Source organism: Mchenga conophoros, linkage group LG5 (genome assembly GCF_057382185.1).
Source record: "Mchenga conophoros isolate Kocher_MC1m ecotype Shallow Benthic linkage group LG5, M_conophoros_male_GT1.1, whole genome shotgun sequence".
Taxonomy (NCBI): Eukaryota; Metazoa; Chordata; class Actinopteri; order Cichliformes; family Cichlidae; genus Mchenga; species Mchenga conophoros.
Window position 1 is genome coordinate 2,426,320 of NC_140530.1, and position 23,037 is coordinate 2,449,356.

Here is a 23,037-nt window from a genome sequence, read left to right on the forward strand (position 1 = left end):
CAGAGCACTCTGAATCCTACCACAGACGACCTCGACTCAGGGCTCCGCTTGCCGCCTTTTATTGAAAACAGTTACAGTACACACAAGCACCTCCCATTGTAAAACCCCCCTATGGTTACAAAAGATAAGGCATTGTGTGTGTGTGTGTGTGTGTGTGTGTGTGTGTGTGTACGTGTACGTGAGTGTGTCTTTCTGTGTGCGGGACTTCCTGATAACAACTGTTTTTAACAACATCCTTGGTCATAAAAAGGGTAGTCTCCCCCACACCCTATATATGGCTCAATTCCTTTATTGGTTCACCATGCACAACACAAGTGAGGCCATGAAGGGCAGGAAGTTTACTAAACAACAAAACAGAACCTTCACATGGGATGTGCCTGTAATAAAACACTACAGCCTCCCACCATTCGACAGGCTGGAGAGGGGAACAAAGGAATGTCTTTGATCACACAGTTTGAAACAATGTAGAGATGGTAAGCATAAAAATGACAACATTTAACAATTCACTCTAACAGAGATTTTCCATTTTCGTTTTTAAAAAAAAAATCTCATCCACACGTGCAGTTTTAAAAAAATATGTCTGTCCACATGTAAAGGCTAAAAACAAAATTTTGGTCAATCAGAAGTCTAGAAGCCTGGGAGGGAAATAGTGATGGGATTTCCGGCTCTTTTTAGAGAACCAGCTCTTTTGGCTCGGCTCACTAAAAAGAGCCGGCTCTTCAGGTTGTTTTGTTGCTTTAATTAATTTATTATTAACAACAATATGAAATTATGCACAAAAGGAATTATTAATGTAAAAAAAAAAGTGGTTTTATTTATATATGTTTATATATAAATATATACAGTGGACCCTAGAGACAAAGCACGTACAAACTCCAAAACACATTTCTAGCGTTAACTGAACTTCCAAACAGAGCTACCTAGATCACTTAAATAACACAACTGAAAGCATATGTGTATTGTGTGTGTATTTATACACAAGCACTCATATATATTCAAATAATTAAAAAAGAATTTACATTTACCTGTTACTACCACACACCAAATCCGGTCATTGGTACTTGCTGGCTTGTTTAGCCACTAGGTAACAAAAGCTCAACACTGCCCCCTAGCATCCTGGAGCACTTCTGTTGTGTTTTGTACGTGTTTTGGAGTTTGTACGTGCTTTGTCTGTAGGGGCCACTGTAAATATACTTTTATTTGTTCACTCCACATAAAATGTAATAAATAAATCATATAATACAAAAATCAACTATTTACATTTTAAACTTTTAACTATTTAAATTTTCAGCTTTTTCCTTTTAAACAAATTTAAAGTGAAACAACACAAAACACTGCAAACCACAACACAATTAAATATAAATTATAATATGAAAACAAAAAGAAGATGCATATTCTCTGTCATATGGACCTGCATGAATAAACTTTCTGAATCATTTATCATCTGCAACTGAAAATAGTTGTGGATGATTACTATACCTTTCTAATGTGACGTTGTTGTCCCTGGCTCTCTCTCTCTCTCTCCTGCTCTGTTCCTGTGCTACTGCGAGTGTAACTACTGCCCCTCCCCCTCTGCTCAGCGCAAGCACAAGGCTCGCGTGCGGAGTGAAGCAAAAAAAAAAGTGCGAGAGAGAGGGTGAGAGAAAGAAGAAAAAACAAAAAAACAAAAAAAACCACGGCTCCCATTAAGGATCCAGCTCACGTAGTTCACTTCAAAGATCCAGCTCTAAGAGCCGTTTCGTTCGCAAACACCACATCACTAGTGCATTTGTTTTGCACGTGCATTAAATTAAAGTTGATTATGACGATTAAGCATTCTGAGGTGGAGGGTGGGGGCGGATCCCTAATATTTTTGCTGGGAGTTGGCAACCCTATTAGTTAGGTTGTTTAATATTTCTGCTAAGTACTCTTTAACCCTCTACAGCATAGCATTGCCCTGTGGCAACAAACCACATTTTCATGCCTTACACTGGCCCTTCAAAAAAAACAACCTTTTTTTTTTCCAAATAATGCTACCAGGCACATCTCTTTGAAATAAAATGAAGAGTTGAAGGTGGTGTGACTTTCATTTGGGGGGCAGGACCCCTTTCTGCAAGCTGCACTACATGACAGACATCTCCATTAGGAGGCAAGATAAAGATCACTATTTTACATGTTTATAGTGAAATAAATGTATATTAAAAAATACTTGTATGTGCATGAATATGTTAAGAAGCATATTTGATTGTTTGTTCTACTTTTTTAAATTTATTTATACAGTAAAACTGTTAATTTTCATTCTTTGCCTCAAGGCAACACTGCGCAGTTAGCCCAATCTTTTTCAGGCAATATAATGCATTTGCATATGTGTGTAGAGATGTGTTTGTGTGCATTTATATGATCATAGTCAATGTTTTTACTTTACAATCTACTCATAATTACAGGACATGGATGTAAAAACCTTTTATGCAAGGAAACCAAGGGAATGTGCACTTTCTGTCCTCAGAAAGTGAGGACAGTGAGCTGGAAAATAACTCAAAATGTTAGAAATATTCCAGTGTTAGAAAACAAGCACTGCTCAGTGTTAGCCATTGTTAATCTTCAAAACTGACTAGGTTACTTTTAAACATATAACACTGTCAAAAGTGTTAATTTAACACTCAACAGTGTTGTATTTAACACTCAGAGGTGTGGACCCATACAGGGAGTGCAGAATTATTAGGCAAGTTGTATTTTTGAGGAATAATTTTATTATTGAACAACAACCATGTTCTCAATGAACCCAAAAAACTCATTAATATCAAAGCTGAATGTTTTTGGAAGTAGTTTTTAGTTTGTTTTTAGTTTTAGCTATTTTAGGGGGATATCTGTGTGTGCAGGTGACTATTACTGTGCATAATTATTAGGCAACTTAACAAAAAACAAATATATACCCATTTCAATTATTTATTTTTACCAGTGAAACCAATATAACATCTCCACATTCACAAATATACATTTCTGACATTCAAAAACAAAACAAAAACAAATCAGCGACCAATATAGCCACCTTTCTTTGCAAGGACACTCAAAAGCCTGCCATCCATGGATTCTGTCAGTGTTTTGATCTGTTCACCATCAACATTGCGTGCAGCAGCAACCACAGCCTCCCAGACACTGTTCAGAGAGGTGTACTGTTTTCCCTCCTTGTAAATCTCACATTTGATGATGGACCACAGGTTCTCAATGGGGTTCAGATCAGGTGAACAAGGAGGCCATGTCATTAGTTCTTCTTCTTTTATACCCTTTCTTGCCAGCCACGCTGTGGAGTACTTGGACGCGTGTGATGGAGCATTGTCCTGCATGAACATCATGTTTTTCTTGAAGGATGCAGACTTCTTCCTGTACCACTGCTTGAAGAAGGTGTCTTCCAGAAACTGGCAGTAGGACTGGGAGTTGAGCTTGACTCCATCCTCAACCCGAAAAGGCCCCACAAGCTCATCTTTGATGATACCAGCCCAAACCAGTACTCCACCTCCACCTTGCTGGCGTCTGAGTGGGACTGGAGCTCTCTGCCCTTTACCAATCCAGCCACGGGCCCATCCATCTGGCCCATCAAGACTCACTCTCATTTCATCAGTCCATAAAACCTTAGAAAAACTAGTCTTGAGATATTTCTTGGCCCAGTCTTGACGTTTCAGCTTGTGTGTCTTGTTCAGTGGTGGTCGTCTTTCAGCCTTTCTTACCTTGGCCATGACTCTGAGTATTGCACACCTTGTGCTTTTGGGCACTCCAGTGATGTTGCAGCTCTGAAATATGGCCAAACTGGTGGCAAGTGGCATCTTGGCAGCTGCACGCTTGACTTTTCTCAGTTCATGGGCAGTTATTTTGCACCTTGGTTTTTCCACACGCTTCTTGCGACCCTGTTGACTATTTTGAATGAAACGCTTGATTGTTCGATGATCACGCTTCAGAAGCTTTGCAATTTTGAGACTGCTGCATCCCTCTGCAAGATATCTCACTGTTTTTGACTTTTCTGAGCCTGTCAAGTCCTTCTTTTGACCCATTTTGCCAAAGGAAAGGACGTTGCCTAATAATTATGCACACCTGGTATAGGGTGTTGATGTCATTAGACCACACCCCTTCTCATTACAGAGATGCACATCACCTAATATGCTTAATTGGTAGTAGGCTTTCGAGCCTATACAGCTTGGAGTAAGACAACATGCATGAAGAGGATGATGTGGACAAAATACTCATTTGCCTAATAATTCTGCACTCCCTGTATAGACACTCTCTAGTGTTAATTTAACACTGGAGATTTTGCTGTGTAAAGCTCCCCCAAAATAAGGAGAAATATTTTTTCCCCAAAAATTAAAAAGTCATGCAGTAGAGGGTTTTTAAGATACCAGAATAGGGATGATGGAGTAGGTTTAAATTTAGTAGATTGATCAGTTTTGCTGAACTATAAAATATTTTGGGTGCAGTGTATTTTTTGCATACGAGTATAACAGAATAACTTTAGTGTTTTGTTTTGTTTTTAAAACTTGAGTATGAACTTATACAAAATGCAGCAAGTTATTTATAAAAAACAGTTTTATTGATTACAAGCTACACTATATCTGATTCATATCGGTATCGGCAGATATCCAAATTTATGATATCGGTATCGGACATAAAAAAGTGGTATCGTGCCATCTCTACATAGTATACAAGAACATCTGTGCAGAGTATGGCCTGGAAGTCCTGAGGTCAAAATGGAACACGAGTGATTCAGAAGAGAACAAAGGTTTTAGTGAAACTGAGGCTTGGGGGTTTGGTGAAAGGTTTGGTGAAACGGAGGCAGAGAGTGGTCGAGAAGGACCAAACTAAGATCCTATGGGATTTTCAGATACTGACAAACTGGTGATGGCTAACCAACCAGACAGTGGTGGACAAGAAGAGGAATCAGAGGAAGATGGCTGTCGTGATAAATGTAGCAATACTGAATGATAGCAACATCAGGGAGAAGGAACACAAGAACCTGGGCTGAAATAAAAAGTCAAGAAGGTGTGGAGGGTGAAGGTAACAGTGGTCCTACTGGTAATCAGAGCACTAGGTACAGTGACCCCAAGCTAAAGGAGTGGCTCCAGCAGATCCCAGGAACAACATCGGAGATCTCTGTCCAGAAGAGCGCGATCCTAGGAACAGCTAAGATACTGTGCAGGACCCTCAAACTCACAGGCCTTTTTAAAAAAAAATTTTTTTTTTACTGGTGGAATGACAAAGTTTTTTCTTTTTTTTTAATGGAATAGTAACAGTGAGCATTCAGCATTTTTGTAGTGTCCCATGTTTGCTTATTTTTTAAAATGCATTTATTTATCATTTATATATTTGCATGCAGTTGTTTTCAAATGTGTGTTATGTGTTTATGTTATTTCATTTTTATTAATTTATATTTCAGTGCGTTGAAACCTGTGTATTTTTATGTCAGGTCCTTTATTGGTCACTGCCACGTGCCAGGCAATTATCAAAGTTTCTTTATTTTCCTGCTCATATTCTTAATTTTTGTGAAATGCTTTGTTTTATTTTGTCAGTAAAATTGGCTTTTGCTTCTGTGTGATGAGTGCAAAAAAAGAATGAAAAGACACTCAAAATAACCAAATTGACTTCTGCTTGGTAATAACTACCTGTCTCCACTCGTATCTCTATTTTGCTGTAATGTTCACTTTCCCTACTACCACCAGTTGGAGGCTTTCTACTCCATCTTCACCACAGAGCAACAAGACCATGTTAAGTCGGTGGAGTATCTGCGCAGCAACTTCAGGCCCATCCAGAGCTTAGATAACCGGCACGTCTTCAAGTCTGCAGTAAAAGATGCCTGGTTGCCTGACCTAAATGACAGCGGCAGCAACCCGTATGGCACAGAGGCTTCCAAAGGTAGGATGTTCACACTTTAAGTATTAATTTTTTGGTTTTTTTTATATTACCTATTCCAGAGGTGGGACCAAGTCATTGTTTTGCAAGTCTCAAGTAAGTCTCAAGTCTTTATCCTCAAGTCAAGTCTCAAGTAATGTCAGGCAAGTCAGAGTCGAGTCTCAAGTCACTGGTGTAAAAGTCCGAGTCAAGTCACAAGTCTGAAATTTTGAATTTCAAGTCTTTTCGAGTCTTTAAAAAAAAACGAAAAAAGAAGGTTGCAGTTATGTAAATATTGGACCATGTAATTTTTAAATCTGTGTTTTTCTCAACACATGACAAAATAGTGAACTTGCAGCTCAATTAAACTTAGCTCCAAGAATAATTTTCACCGACAGTTCTGAGATAAGCTGCATGTTATTCTTGGATGCGGTTGTAGGACCGGTGTTGTGCTAAAAAGTGATTGTCTGCCAAAAACTGATTTCCGGTATTTGCCAAAATTGATTGCTTGTATTTAAACTGCTATAAGTAACTTGTTGGGCTATAATATATGAAACAGATGTCAAATGCATCCCTCATGGATGACATATAGTCATCTTGAGCCACAAACAACATCTGTGTAACAAGGTAGAAGCCACAATCAGTTTTTGGCAGTGACTTTTATATAACCTTTATTTTTGCAGTTAAAAACAATCTCATTAACATTAAAAATGTCTTTTGTAAGAGTAAGTTGGCCAAGAGGACAGCAGAAATGGCAGCAAATATTCCAATAGTTCTTTAAAAATATTTTAAGTAGGGATAAGGGACCGGATTGGTTATAATGTAAGTACAATAACACAGAGTTGTGAAGATACTTGAAAAACTGATAATTTTTTAATTCTATATATAACCCCTTTGTAAACCCTGTTCACCGAAGTCTATTTACGAACATACATAAAGATATTACACGGAAAAAAATACACGGAAACATTGGAAATCAGTTTTTGGCACAACACCGGCTTTAAAATCGCATGACAAAAATATCATACACATTAAAAAAAACTGCATCACCAACGTAGCCTGGACAACATTTGCTAGTTAGATGAAGTCAGCTATCTCATCGTAGCATGTTTATTTGCATATTTATAATCATACGGTTCTTGGAGTGAGCGCATACACTCATGAAGTTTAGTAACTTCAGGTCACTGCAACAAGCCCAGGTACAGTTTACCGACGGATGGGTACAGGACCTTGAAATGCACCGTGTAGAACGAAAGACCATCGTACGTATCATACGTTTACCAGTCTCACAAATCGTCTTCATAAATACACATTCGTTAACCGTTTATTAATAGGACCTTTGAGCTCAACGGTAATTAATTAGTAGTAGAAATAATTTCTGGTACGCCTTACAGAAATGTAGCAGTGACAATAATACTGTATGCTGTAATCGTACTGGGCAATTAGTGATACATAAAAACTGTTTTATCCTGTGAATAAAAGTATATGTTTTTGTCAATGTACCATAATAACAGAAGCGAAACGCAATATTGTGTCAGGACAATTCACTATTTATGCACAATAAACAAAGGAGCATAGCGCGACAATTTCTGTTCAGCGCCAGACTTGCTTGTAACCTATATCACCAATTATGTTAAGAAAAATGACGCATTAACTACAACAGCAAACTGACCTTCGTGTAAATGCTTGGAGCAGACTAACCTGGGAGCTGGAGGGTTCTGGGATGTTATATTTGGTCTTTGAATGGCTGCAATCCAGTCGCGTCTTTGTTACTTCGGAAACATGGCTCGAACAATTTCTCTTCAACGACGTAATCCGATAACAACCGATCTCTTTACCCGTCGGCTTTCCGTGGCTGTCATGTGACCGGCTATTGCAGTTAATAGTACAACGGCTTCTTGACATTTTTGTGTTTCTTTTTATCGCTGTATAACTGATTTTAATTGAAAGCCTGCGTGCACTAGTACCTCTTGCCACGAGTTCCCAGAATCCTTTGCGGTTCTACCCCTGAATGACGTCACATTTTCAATCTACATGTACATCTAATATACATGTTAAATTTTATATTTGGGGTGAAATATCAAGTCTTTTCAAGTAAACCGGTTCAAGTCCAATTCAAGTCCCAGGTCATTGGTGTAAAAGTCCAAGTCAAGTCACAAGTCTTAGAACGTTTTTTCAAGTCAAATCTAAAGTCATAAAATTAATGACTCGAGTCTGACTCGAGTCCAAGTCATGTGACTCGAGTCCACACCTCTGACCTATTCATATTCATTGACTTAATTTATATAAAAGGAGGTATTGGTATTTACATCTGTAGTTTCAATCTATGCTTGGATCAAAGTAAGGGAAAATGCTACTTTGGGTCAGGTACTTGTACTAGCTTAAACAGCTACATTTCCCTCGCTGCTATGAACTGAGCTGAAATGAGCTGAGAGTCCAAAGTGCAGAGAACTAATCTGAAGAAATAAAAAGTGAAATCCCAGGCAGAGCAGCTCAATCTTATTGCTTTTAAGCCAAGTGGAGCAGACTGAGGCTTGGTTTGATGACACTGAGGCATGTGGACAAGGTGATAAACTTTCAGTGTTCTACTTTTACAATAATTAATTGATTAAAGCATTTCTTATGGCATTGTATCCAGCTGTAGGCAAATAAAAAATGTAGACAATATCCTGTTTTGTTTCACAGTGAGTGATCTGTTTTAGCATAGCTACTGTAACTCAACCAATTCCCCAAAATAAGTTGTAATTTTTTTTCAATGTTCAATCTAATGTCTTAACTTTGTAACTATTGTTAGTTTTTGCAGGATAGAGTCAAAATGACACATCCTGGTGGTTCTAGGGTTGTTTAAAATGTTGGCATTGACCCTCTGTTAGTGCTTGGTTCTATCACTTGGTCTCCCAGGTGATCTATACAGAATTCCTAATCTGCTAAAATATATCCTCACATCATTCTTCCATGGTAATGATTCTTAATGTTAATAAACGAAGTATATGTACAGATTGTCTTTTCTTTTTGTGTGCTTTTGGATTATCTGTCTTTTTAGTACTAATTCTGTTAACTCTCCTAACATAAGGCAGTGGGAGGCACACTGGCCAACCTCCCACTCTCACCTCATTACCAGTCAAAGAATGCTACAACGTGTGCAGAGTTTGTGTATGCATGCTGTGTGTTTGTGAATGTGCTTGTTTTTCTCTGTGGACTTATAAGTCTGCATGTGAGGCCTAGCATCTGTTCACTGTCATCTCTCCCTAAAGAGTTTGTCCCCAACCTTCCTTCAGGCACTGTTCCATATGGTCCGCAAGGAAAGTATATATGCTAGACATGCACAAACCCACTCTTCCACATACGCGTGTGTGTGTGTGTGTTTTCCTGGCACATTATGCTTGCTCGTGTAGGATGTCCTTGAGTGCTACTATGAGACATTTTCTGTATGCAAAGAAGAAATGCAGATCAGGAGGAGGGAAGACGGCTGGATGGAAGTGTGTAGAATTACAGTTAAAATGAAAATAACAGGTACAGCTGTCTAAACCGCTTCTTAATGCAAATATCTAATCACCCAGTTACATGGCAGCAATTCAGTATATTTAGGAAGGAAGAACATGGTTTGAATTACAGTAGAAAGTATTAACTAAGCATTAGAATGGAGAAAAATCCGATCTAAGTGACTTTGAATGTGTCAGAGTATTGTATGAGTATTTTGGAAACTGGTGATCTACTGGTAGGGATGGGTACCGGTGTCCGGTGCCATGATGGCACCGGTTCTGACATAAATGGTAGTAACCAGACCGAAAAGCAGCGCACATTTCGGTGCTTGATTTCGGTGCTGTTTTTTCCTGAGCTGTGATACACTTCTAGCCAATCATTTTACGTTTCCGAGGATAGTAGGCGGGTCCAGGTACGTACGTTCTTTTAGAGCAGAGCTACAGATTAAAAATGTCCAAGGCGAAGCGGTCAAAAGTCTGGCTGTACTTCACAGCAAAAGATGCAAACTCAGCAGCCTGCAACAAGTGCTTTAAGCTGATACTGTGATACTGTCAAAGGAGGTAACACCTCAAATCCGATGAAACACCTGGCGACGCATAGCGTTTTTTTTAAAAGCCGAGAAATGCGCTGTATTTAATAGCTTGCTGCGAGACCTCACACTGAGCACATCTACTGCGGGTGGGTTGCCTGTTATCAGACCCGGAGTTAGCAACATCCCCAAAAACCCGAAGAGGAGAGTCCTGGCCCCTAGCCCTGCCAGTGTAGCAGAAATGATGAGGATGATGATGCAGCAGCAGCCGTTCTTCTCTGCGTGAGTAGCTTAATGTTGTTCGTGTGTAATTTACGTTGAGTAGGCTAACCACGTTATTACATTAATGCATGTAAGGTGAACTAGCAAACACCGTCGTAGTTACATGCGGCTGTCTTCTTGTTTGATGGCAGATACTCCCTTCACCCTGGCCAAAAAGGCTAAAATGACCAAAGAAAAAGTGGAAAACAGCTAAACATGAGAGGTTTTTGGACAAAGTTTGTGTTTTTTCCATTGTTTAAGCACTGCTTCCAGCCAAGAGTGATACCATATATGTCCCATAGCTGCAGAAAAGGCTAACATTGTTATCTTTTTACAAAAAACCAGCTGAACATGAGAGGTTTTTGGACCAATTTTGTGTTCTCCATTCTTTAAGCACCGGTTTGAGCACCGTTTGAGCACCGGCACCGTTTCAAAAGTACTGATTTGGCACCGGTATCCGATAAAACCTAAACGATACCCATCCCTATCTACTGGGATTTCTCACACAACCATCTTGAGGCTCTTTATAGCAGGTGATTTTAAAGAGAAAATATTCAGTGACTGGTACTTCAATTTGATCAAATTTTCAAGTGAGCTTCGTTTACATTGCGCCAATTCAGAAGAACAATTGCCTCAGAACACTTTAAATTATAAGGTAAAGACCTACTACCTGAGCAGGAAGCCAACAATCACCGACCCCCTACGAGCAAGCACTTGGCAACAATGGGAATGACGGGGGAAAGAAACTCCTTTTTAATAGGAGTTTTTCTGCTATTCTAACTCTGGCAGAACCATGCCCAGTTAGGGGCAGCCATCCACTGTGATAACTGGGGGTAAAGAGAAAGATAAGAGCAGAGAAAGACAGGTTAAAAGGCAAACTATAAGAAAGTGAGCCAGAGTTTATTAATTGTTAATAATTAAATGTAGTAGTAGTGTATAACCTAGAGATGAAACCATACCACTTATGTCTGATACTAATATCATAAATTTGGATATCTGCCGATATGAATCCGATAGTCTATTATAATCAATAAAACTGTTTTTTTTTTTTGTTTTTGTTTTTTAATGTCTTGCTGCATTTTGTATTTGTACTCAAGTTTAAAAAAACAAAACACTAAAGCTATTCTGTTATACCTGGATGCAAAAAGTACACTGCACCCAAAATATTTTATAGTTCAGCAATACTGATCTTTTTATTTAAGCTGTTAGCAGAACTTTAAATCTAAAATTTAAATTTAAAATGCAATTTTATGCAGATTTCAAAAACAAAAAATAGAAGTGCAATATAATAATAATAATAATAATAATAATAATAATAATAATAATAATACATTTTATTTGAGGGCACCTTTCAAAAACCCAAGGTCATCTTACAAAAGAACAACATTAATAAAAGGAGCAATAGTCATAAAATACATAAAATAAGTTAAAATTGCAAAGCAGAGCTTGACAACAGATAAAATCAGCACTAAAGCGAATAAGCCAGTTTAAACAGATGTGTTTTGAGCTGTGACTTAAATATGGAAAGAGAGTCAATATTTCTTAGTGCAGGAGGAAGAGAGTCCCAGAGCGAGGAGCAGAGCGACTGAAAGCTCTGCTCCCCACAGTGATGAGACGTGAGAACGGAACAGTAAGATGAACAGCAGATGAGGATATGAGAGGGCAGGAAACAGTGTTGATCTGGAGCAGCTCACACAAATATGAAGGAGCAGATTTATGGACACACTTGTACGTGAGAAGTACGATTTTAAAGTTTATCCTGGTTTCTACGGGCAACCATGAAGCTGCTGAAGAACTGTTGTAATATGAGCTCTTGACAGAGTAGGAGTTACGACCCGAGCTGCAGAGTTTTGGAGAAGTTGGAGTTTATGAAGGGACCTTTTAAGGAGACCAAATAAGAGGGAATTGCAGTAATCAATGCGGGACGTAATAAGACTATGGACAAGGACGGCAGCAGCATGGGGAGGAAGGAAGGGGCGGAGTCGGTTAATATTACGCAAGAGGAAGTAAGCAGACCGGGTTATGGAATTAATGTGAGACTGGAATGAAAGAGTATTATCAAGTATGACACCCAAACTCTTACCCTGAGGGGAGGGAAGGGTGGGAGAACGTTCAATGTTAATAGAAAAACTGTGGGATTTGGTTAAGATAGATGGTGTACCAACAAGTAAAACTTCAGTTTTATTACTGTTTAGTTTGAGAAAATTGGAGTAGAACCAGGATCTAATCTCAATAAGACAGTCTGAGAAGGAGGAAGGTGGGAGGGATGAACTGGGTTTAGAAGAAAGGTAGAGCTGGGTGTCATCGGCATAACAGTGAAAATTTATATTATATTTTCAGAACATATGACCAAGAAGGAGCATGTAAATAATGAATAAAAGAGGCCCTAATACTGAACCATGGGGCACACCAGCAGAAACAGGACAGACTTGAAGACTGGGATTTAAATTGCATAAACTGAGTGCGGTCTGAGAGATATGAGGTGAACCAGGCAAAGGGGGTGTGACTAATGCCAATGGAAGCTAAACGGTTCAGGAGAATATTGTGAGAAATGGTATCAAACGCCGCACTAAGATCAAGAAGGATGAGGATGGATAGGAGACCAGAATCAGCTGCCATCAGAAGGTCACTGGTAATCCTTAACAGAGCAGTTTCTGTTCTATTACAGATTATGGTTATTGAGGTGTAAGTGAAGCTGGGAGGCGACAACTAGGGGAGATTTACGGAGCCCCCCAGGGGACATGGGAGAAAAAAAAATTAGGGAGGAAAAAAAAAAATTAGGGAGAAAAAAAAAAATTAGGGAGAAAAAAAAAATTAAGACGGACTTTTGCGAGATCTCGCAAAAGTATTGCGAGATCTCGCAAAACTCCAACAATGGCGGCAGCTACTTAGTTGTAATATTACTCTTTCTGGGTCACAAAATACACTTTTAAGATATTTTGAGGCGTGAATGTAGTTGTGTAAACGTCAGATACCTGCTCGGCTTACAAGACATCACATATTTGAAAAAGAGCTCCGACGTTTTTGGAGATCTGACACCCACTAGCTCGAAGCTAACGGGAGGTCGAGACCTACTACAGCCGGGAGGAACACCGCTCTCCCGGCACATCGTGCCTCGACCTCCCGGTCGGCTTCGAGCTGGCGGCCTCCGAAGAATGCGGCTAAAACTTTTGCGAGCGCTCGCAATACTTTTGCGAGCGCTCGCAATACTTATTGCGAGATCTCGCAATACTTTTGCGAGATCTCGCAAAAGTCCGTCTTAATTTTTTTTTCCTCCCTAATTTTTTTTTTTCCTCCCTAATTTTTTTTTTTTTCCTCCCTAATTTTTTTTTTCTCCCATGTCCCCTGGGGGGCTCCGTAGAGATTTGATATAGGGCGAAGATTATCAAAGTTATTGGGGTCTGCACCATGATTTTTGAGAGTTGTAATAAAAAAAGCCATTTTCAGAGATATGCAAAATAATATTTATATTCAACAACTTAAAAAAAAAACAAAAAAACAAGTTGTATAAAGCCTATAAATAGACTTCCAGAGTGGAAAGCAGTGCAAATAAATGCAAACACAGCTTCATGACACTCATCTTTTATCAACATCAGTGCTAGACTGGGACAAAAAATGGACACGGGTTTTTTGACTAGAGACCGGCTCACCAGGTATTATAGGAAAAGCCATAAAGCCTTTGAATGGAAACAGACGCTGCTGTGACAGTGATTTACAGTCTTGTTGGTATATGTATGATTTCTATACATTTTACATCAGATTAAAACTTTGGTTGTAAGATTCAGATAATTATTTATTAAAAGCGAGACATTTTAAATGAGAATAAGAAAGAAAAGTATTTCTTTGTGCCCCCTTTTCCCTGTTAATGCCCTACCTGCCCCCCTGACAACACTTTGCTAGACCCGCCCCTGCACAGTTACCAGCTGTCAGCTACTTAGAAAAGGATCCTGGTGTTATTTGTGTCTCAGAAACAGTTCATAACTTCCCTTCAACTCATCCATGTCACCTAAAAGGTAAACCTGTTTCTCCATCACCTGTTCAGCTCTGATGATCCAGTAAGGACATCTCCTGGTTTCATCTTCATGTTTCCCTCTCACCACATATCCAAACCGACATCATGACCAGCAGCTTTACAGCTGTGGCTCCAGCAAACATCAGCTGATACTAGAAATTAATATTAAATAAATTCTAACAACAGCTGATCAAGCTTAAACGTGCTGCTGTTGTTTAGCGCGACATCCACTGGTTTCCTCTTTCTGGCGCAAAGTGGGCGATAAACAAACAAGAGAGAAAAGGAGATCAGCTGATCATTGATCAGTTTTATGATTGAAGTAGCAACAGGAGAGGGAGGGGAGAGAATGAGAGAAGAAGAGGCAGCTGTGCAGCGTAAAGACAGAATAACTCCAGCTTTGTGTCTTTTTTTTTCATTCTAGCTGAAGTACGGGACCATTTGTGTTCCTTTTCAACTCAATAGGGAGTTATTGTAATTGGTCCAGCCCAGAGTCCATCATGACCAATTGACCAACTTACCACCTTTCATTGTTTATACTGTTACCAAAAGCCAAAACAAGACAAACGAAAACAAACAAAAAAAAACTTCGGCCCATAAAAATGAAAAATCACCATCGGCCCACTGGGCGGCGAGTCCCGCTGTGATCAAGATGGATGTCAGTGTAAGCTGTTTCTTAACACCCCATATTCCTGAAGCATCTCTCAAAGAACACCCTGAAACTACGTCCATGTCCTGAAAACGCTCCACATCCACACTAGTGTTTTCAGTCGTTTTCACAGAGTTGTGCTTCCACATTGAAACGTCTGAGAATGCTTACATTCCAGTAGTGCGCACGCGTGAAGCGGAATAAGATTCGGCCTGCCTCATTTCTGTCTGCCGCTTATTTACTTTCCGGCTCGTTGAAATGTCGCAGCAAAAGCTCGAGGAAAAGCACTGAGTTTTTTTAAATGGACTAACAATGAGGTGGAGTTGTTGCTGCGAGTAACACAAAAGTAGAGCAGGGCGATATGGCCAAAAATATATATCACGATATATATTTGAAAAATTGCGATAACGATATAACTGACGAATTTCTGAGAGACAAAATACAACTCCACAACTTTACTAGCGCAAAAACCCCCCCAAAGGCATTTCCAGTAGAAATTGGCTGACATATCCTGAGCACAACCATGTATAATATCCACTCCTCCACTTCTGTACCATTGATTCATTAATGCTGTATTCTAACACAGCTGCTCTATTCCCATGTTGTTGCAGTATATTAATGACTAACCTGGTATTGTGGATGGATTATCTCAATTTTTCTCCTGACTGAAGTTTGGTCCGTTTACAGCAGGGGTGCCCAATCCCGGTCCTCGAGAGCTACCGTCCTGCAGCTTTGTTCCCACACACCCGAATCAAATGAATGGCTTGTTATCAGGCCTTTGCCAAACACGATGGCATCCTGAAGAGGTAATCAAACCATTTGATTCAGCTGTGTTGGAGTAGGGATGCATCTAAAAGCTGCAGGATAGTAGCTCTCGAGGACTGGGATTGGGCAGCCCTGGATTACAGCATCCTGCCATGCGATTGCATTTGTCTCTAACCATCAGGAACCTTCACGTTAATTTTTATCAAGTGGAAAAGTGTTAGTGTTCGTCCTCCAGCTTCACTGTTTATGCTATGCTAACATAGCTGTGTCGCTAGCGATCACGTAGCACATCATTATATACCAGCTAGCCCAACTTCAGTAACCCTACAAACGTCACTGCTGTTTAGTTTTCTGTCTTCATTTATGTTGGAAGTGACAGCAGAGCTGTACGTTTGAATTTTTTCAGAAATCTCTCAGCTATATCATGCTTAGGTAACTAGCGAAACTAGCGAGCTAACTTCCGCTAACTTCCTGCTAACTTCTAACTCAGTTAAATGTAATAATAATAATAATAATAATAATAATATCCATCCATCCATCCATTCGCTTCCGCTTATCCTTTTCAGGGTCGCGGGGGGCGCTGGAGCCTATCCCAGCTGTCATAGGGCGAAAGGCGGGGTACACCCTGGACAGGTCGCCAGTCTGTCGCAGGGCTAACATACAGGGACAGACAACCATTCACACTCACATTCATTCGCACATTCACACCTAGTGGCAATTTGAATTATCCAATTAACCTATCCCCACAAGCTGCATGTCTTTGGACAGTGGGAGGAAGCCGGAGTACCCGGAGGGAACCCACGCAAACACGGGGAGAACATGCAAACTCCACACAGAAAGGCCCCGGCCTGATGGTGGAATTGAACTCAGGACCTTCTTGCTGTGAGGCAACAGTGCTAACCACCGTGCTGCATATAGTAGTAATAATAATAATAATAATAATAATAATAATAATAATGGATTGGATTTATATAGCGCTTTACAATACCACTATTCATTCACTCTCACATTCATACACTGGTGGAAGCAGCTACAGTTGTAGCCACAGCTGCCCTGGGGCAGACTGACAGAAGCGAGGCTGCCATATCGCGGCCTCGCTAATACATTGTTTTCATGGATGCCTGGATGTTAAACTTCATAGTTACACCTGGTAAAGTACCAATGCTGATCGTTTTATTAAAGATGAAAGAATTTAGACAGTTTTTAACTCTCCGTTTGACTTTGGGACCTGAAGGGGATCTGAAGAGGATTGAGTTTTGGACCCAGATTACTCCCAGATTTACGAGCACAAAGACAGGTTAAAAGGCAAACTGTAAGAAAGGGAGCCAGAGTTTATTAATTGTTAATAATAACGACAAATACAGCAATAACGACGGCCCGCTTGCATGTTCTACAAAAAACTGTGCTTTGCTGTGTATCTGACAGACAAACACCAACCAGTGAAGTTGCACCATTTTTAAAAACTAATTCTGGTTCATCCGTTTCACTCAACAATCCGCTTTCCCCCTTCTCGTTCTCCGTTGCCGCCGTGCTTTTTCGGCCGTGTGCATATGAAAACAAAGGCACTGCGCATGCGCGTTTTACCCATATTCTATCGCGATATTTCATTTTCTTATCGTTGCCTAACATTGTACCGGTATTACCGTGAACGGTATATGGCCCAGCCCTACACAAAAGTAAAAAGTTGCCAAAGCAAGTAAGAATTAAATAATCTGGAGCATGTACAAACTGATATTAATCTTTAATAGGGCTTTCAAAATTGAGAGCAGAGAAAACAACTCCTGTATAATGTCATCCGCTATCTTTGTTTAATTGGTCACATGACTGCATCACGTAACTAAAATGCAATCATCATTTTTGAAAGTCTGCATTTTCAAGTGTCCACACTGCGATGGGACAGCTCAGTTCTGAAATGTATGCGCTTTCGAGAGTGTTTTCAAAACACTGCATTTTCCTTGAGCAAAAACGTCGTCTCAGTGTGGACAGGAGGCCAAAACTGAGAGAAAACGATGTGTTTTCAAACGAAAACGCATTAGTGTGGACGTAGCCTGAGAGACACAGTCAAATGCCTTCTCCAAATCCACAAAATACATGCAGACTGGTTGGGCAAACTCCCAAACACCCTAGTTCAAACAAGGTGACAGCAGTAGCAACGGCATTATTCTGCAATAGTTGTGACAGTAGCCGAAGTAGTGTTTTCCCTATACATTTTAACTTAAATATAACAGCATTGCTTAAGACTTTAAGCTGGGATATTGTGAGTTGGGTTTTGAACCACTTACTTTAAGCATTTTCCTCTCACAGGGAGAGCAGATAGTGATGCTCGGTTGATTCATTTGTATACTTTTGTGTTGTACATCCCCAACTACTAGTGCCACACTCGAAGTGTGTACATGTGGACATAAATCATTGGAGGTTGACACACAACTCTTGCACTCAGATGTAACTAGGCTTGGCTTGTAGTTGTGGGAACGTAAATGCATGGCATTCCTATACCGATGATGTCCCAATATGACACTTTTATATGATATAAACATTTATACTGGTAGTGTCACGGACAATATAATAGGGCAGTGAGCTGAACTCTCTTATTTTCTAGAGTTACTCTGATGAGCTGTGTTAGGTAGATTCGGGAATATCTACACACTCACAGCATGTGGATTGTTTGTATGGACTCTCGTGCTCACTGTACTCTCTGTAAACTGCCACTGTGGTTCCTGACACCTCAGCCACTTCACACCTCCTCCACTCACCCTGCTCACTACTCCCCACCCCCAACCACATCACCCAGTACACATCCAGATGGATCCAGCCTTTCTCTCTCAACCATACGGGTTAGAAAGGAACTGAAGAGGATTAAAGCCAAGAAGGCAGCGGGCCCAAATGGCATCAGCTCAAGGGTTGTCAGGTCCTGTGCAGATCAGCTGGGTGGGGCGATGGAGCACATCTCGTGTTGTACCAGTGCCAAAGACTCCACATCCCAAGGACATCAACAGCTACAGGCTGATGGCTCTGACATCCCATCTTTTTTTTTTTTTTTTTTTTTTTTTTTTGGCCTGTCCCGTTTGGCTCTTTTGCCATCAGAATTGTTGTCTAAAGGCAAAGAAAGATGCCCAACGGATTTACTTTACCAAACTGACCATCCCAGCCTTGCCGTAATGGTCCATTTGATTCACCTTTTATTGTTTATTTTATTTTCACTTACTGAATACGGGACAGACTTGACTGGGGGAAAGAAGGGGAGAAAGAAAGAGGGAAACAGAAACAGCTGAGAAGAGGGACGGGGAGAAGGGCAAAAGACAAAAACCAACAGAACGGGCAGAGAAAAAAAAATGCATATATCAATCACCTGGATCACCTGCTGAGAAAGAAAAAAGAAAGCAAGCAGAAGAGAACAAGAGTAATAGAATAAACAACATCACAATGATATATGGGAATATGACAGTAAATACTAAATGTTAAACATTATTGTGCAGCACATAAGATCAACAGAACACAGTGTGCTTTGAGGTAGGAGCCAAAAAGGGTGTAGTTTGTGGGTGTGATCACCCGTGTGTACACCTGTGAGCATGGACACGCTTGTTTTTTAAAAGGTTCCTTCATGTAATAATCTGCTAGAGGGTGTGGGGGGGCCACAGCCCCGTCCTCCCGGGCATGAAGCAGGTGTGGAGGAGATCAAAACTCCAGACATCCAGAGGCCCCCAGAACACAAGAGACCAAGGAAGACCAACAGAGGGGCAGCTGCGCCACTGTCCCAGAAAGAGCTGAGGAGAGTCCCAGATGAGGGCTCACTCAGCAGCCGCGGAGCAGAAGCCAGGGGGAGTTGCAGTGACGCGCCCGTGAGCTCCGCCGGCAGCCAGCTGTGCCTGAGTGACCGAGCCCCACGCCGGTCACTCAGGCTGACATCCCATCTGATGAAGACCTTGGAGTGGCTTGTCCTGGCACAGCTTCGCCCCCTGGTGAGCTCATCACTGGACCCACTTCAGTTTGCCTACCAGCCTGGCATCGGAGCGCATGGTGCCGTCATTCACCTCCTATATCGTTCCCTCTCTCACCTAGAGACCGCTGGCAGCACTGTGAGAATCATGTTCTTTGATTTCTCCAGTCTCCTTTAACACCATTCTTCCCACAGTTCTGAAGGATAAACTGTAGAACTCAGGAGTGGACCACCACCTCACTACCTCCCACTGGAGACATGTTCTCTGGAGTGACGAATCGCGCTTCTCTGTCTTGCAATCTGGTGCATGAGTTTGGGTTTCCAGGAGAACGATACTTGTCTGACTGCAGTATGATGTGGGGGTGTTTTTCAGGAGTTCAGCTCAGCTCATTTGTTCGACTAAAATGAATTATTAATGCTTCAGCATACAGAGATATTCTGCTCCCAAGTTTGTGCAAACGGTTTGGAGATGGCTGGTTTATGGAGTAACGAGAAAGTAATATAACATGTTTCTTTTAAGAAAAATGAGTAAAGTGTTATACAGGGTGGGCCATTTATATAGATACACCGTAATAACATGGGAATGGTTGGTGATATTAAAGTCCTGTTTGTGGCACATTAGTATATGTGAGGGGGCAAACTCCTCAAGATGGGTGGTGACCATGGTGGCCATTTAGAAGTCGGCCATCTTGGATACAACTTTTGTTTTTTCAATAGGAAGAGGGCCATGTGACACATCAGACTTATTGGTAATGTCACAAGAAAAACAATGGTTTCAGGTCTGAAGCACAAACGGAAGCCTAGTTATTTATATACTTGCTCTCTACGTCACACCACACTTTAAGTTTCGATCAAACAGCCTAGTTGGTTTCACTTTCTTCTGCAATTACCATGCTTCTGCAAAAGCATGCAGTTTCCTGTCAGCCTACAACCTAGTTTTACACTGAAGTCTGGGACTCTCATAAAACACACTAATCAGCATTCAGATTATATATTTTATTTCCTAACACTAGGCTCCAGGGATTCAGGGGGAAAAAGCTCACCTTCAACAGATGGTAAAACCTGTGGTTGGTATCCAAGGGAGGACAAACTGACATGAGAGAACTTTTGACAGGGCAATGAGATGAACAGCTTTGGGAAATTGATCTTTTATGTTAAGTATTACCATATTGCCAGAAGAGAGTGGAAAACCAGTGACAAAATCAAGTGCAATCTGGGACCAAGGGTGACAAAGAGTTGGGGAAGGTCTGAACAAACTTGCATAAGGAGAGCTGGAAGACTCTTCTTGTGCACAGACAGAGACTGCAGAGACGTATTCGTGGACATTGTTAATCAAGGCAGGTCACTGGAACAAACGTTGAATGAAGGTTATAACACAGTTGATTACAGGCTGGCAGGTGAATTTGGTGGTGTGTGCCCAGACAGCAGAAGGGATATAGAGGCAACCCTGTAGATTTTTCATGGGGTCTGGTTCGGTCTGTTAAGCTTGTGGATGGCAGATTCAATCACCCATGTGAGGACGCCAATGATAAATGAGGAAAAGAGGAAGACTGATTCTGCTGGCAGAGGTGGAGAATTTCCTGGAGAGTGTCTGGTTTGATATTCCTAAACAGTATGAAAAATAGGGCCCATCTGACTTGTTAGGCATTGAACCGGTTAGCTGACTGGAGCTAGGCCAGGTTTTTGTGACCTGTCTGATGAAGGGACCACCCCCTCCAGCCAGTGCCTCCACCCTTCAAGAGCGATCTTGATGGCAGCAACTCTTGGTCTCCTACATCATAGTTGCGCTCTGCAGGGGTAAGATGACGATAAAAGACAAGAATGCATTTTACTTTCTTGCTGCCAAGAGAGTACAACTCCCATGCTGGAGTTAGAGGCATCCACTTCCATGATGAACTGGCAGGAAAGATCAGGTTGAGATAGAATGGGAGCTGCGGCAAAATGTTGTTTTAGATGGTCAAAGGCAGTCGGGCAGAGGGGTTCAACTGGTAGGAGATTTTAGTGGAGGTGAGTTGGGTTAAAAGCAGGGCGTTCTTACTGAAATCCCTGATGAAGCTACAGTAGAAGTTTGGGAAACCTAGGAAATGTTGGAGTTGCTTTTGATTCTGAGAGACTGGCCAATAAGTTTCTGCTGGGTCTGGTTTGAGTTGTCCTTCCAAAATATAACTAAGGAATAAAACGGTGACAACCTGGAGTTCACATGTCTCGCCTTTGACAAAAAGTTTAAGTCACTTCAACAGCTGCCTGGTTGTAGATGGTGAAGAAACACTTGCTGCAAAAGATTCCTAAGTGACCTCGCCCAATCAATGAAAAAACCAAAATCAAATTTAAACGTGCTTTTCCAGACTATCCAAGTTTATCATCATGTTTGGCAAATGTACTGCTGAAAAGAAAAAATAAGGAAACACTTAAATCAGCAATATATATAAGCTTTCAATTAATAAGAATTTTGGTTCAAAACATTAAATATTATCATTTATTCCTCATCACAGAGGAACCTTTTCGAAACTCTATGATGCTATTCTGTCTTTTAGTAACCACTCTAATGTTAAGCTTAAGTGTACACGGGAAGGAGAACTAGGAATTCAAATACATGAGGAGTCTTGGAAACAGGCTATAGCGAGAGTACGATCTTCCACCTCCTGTGCTTGTCTTGGACTTATTCAATTTAAGGTCATACACAGGGTGCATTTCTCTAATTCTAGACTTTCTGAATTGTATCCAGAAGTGGAAAATAAATGTGATAAATGCCATGGTTCTCCTTGCCACCTTAGCCACATGTTTTTTCTGTGTCCTGAGCTACAAGGTTTCTGGACAGGGTATTTTGCTATTATGTCAACTGTTCTTGGGGTAACTCTTCATCCTTGTCCTCTGATTGCTGTATTTGGGATTCCTGTTCGCTCACTTACACTTTATTCCACACAAAAGGATATTATTGCCTTCACATCCCTATTAGCGAGACATCTAATATTGTTGCGTTGGAAGTCTGTTAAGTATCCTACTATTTCCTTAAGCTTAGGCTTAAAGATGTCATGTGTCTGTGAAGGTTCTCAGTCTTTGCAAGCTCCTTTGACTTAAAGATGTCATGTTTTTTTTTAAAACTTGAAAAAATTAAATATACGTTGCACAGCCAAATTTTTTCACAAGTGGCAACCCTTTATCTCTTATTTTGCTAGTATAGAGGTATTGCCTGTTTAAATGATAATGTTAACATAAATAAAAGGCAAAATGTGAACTTAGACTAGACTGATTGACTAAACTGGGAAAACTAAAACACAAAACACAGGGAAACGAGAGAACTAGACCCTGACACAGGAGACAAAAAGACAATACAGACAACATGACAAAGGACTCGACACTGTTGTAAAACAGGAAGCACAGAGATACACGGGCTTGACATAACATCAGGGACATAGAAAACGTAGATGGAGCACGGACATAACTAAGAAACTAATACACACAACATGACAGCTAGGGAGAAAACACATAACAGATGACACAAGGGGAACCAAGAGGAGACAGGACACAGGACAAAGACACCACTGAGACAC

General features: G+C 40.7%; 1 protein-coding gene across 1 annotated transcript in view; it reads left to right on the forward strand.

Moving 5' to 3' along the window:
• Nucleotides 1-23,037, forward strand: part of LOC146573573 (receptor-type tyrosine-protein phosphatase gamma-like) — a 368,884-nt gene that overhangs the window by 277,832 nt on the left and 68,015 nt on the right. The window contains exon 8 of the mRNA XM_085272820.1: nt 5,685-5,877. Within this exon, the coding sequence (XP_085128946.1) occupies nt 5,685-5,877 (193 nt within the window). The remainder of the gene's footprint in view (nt 1-5,684; nt 5,878-23,037) is intronic.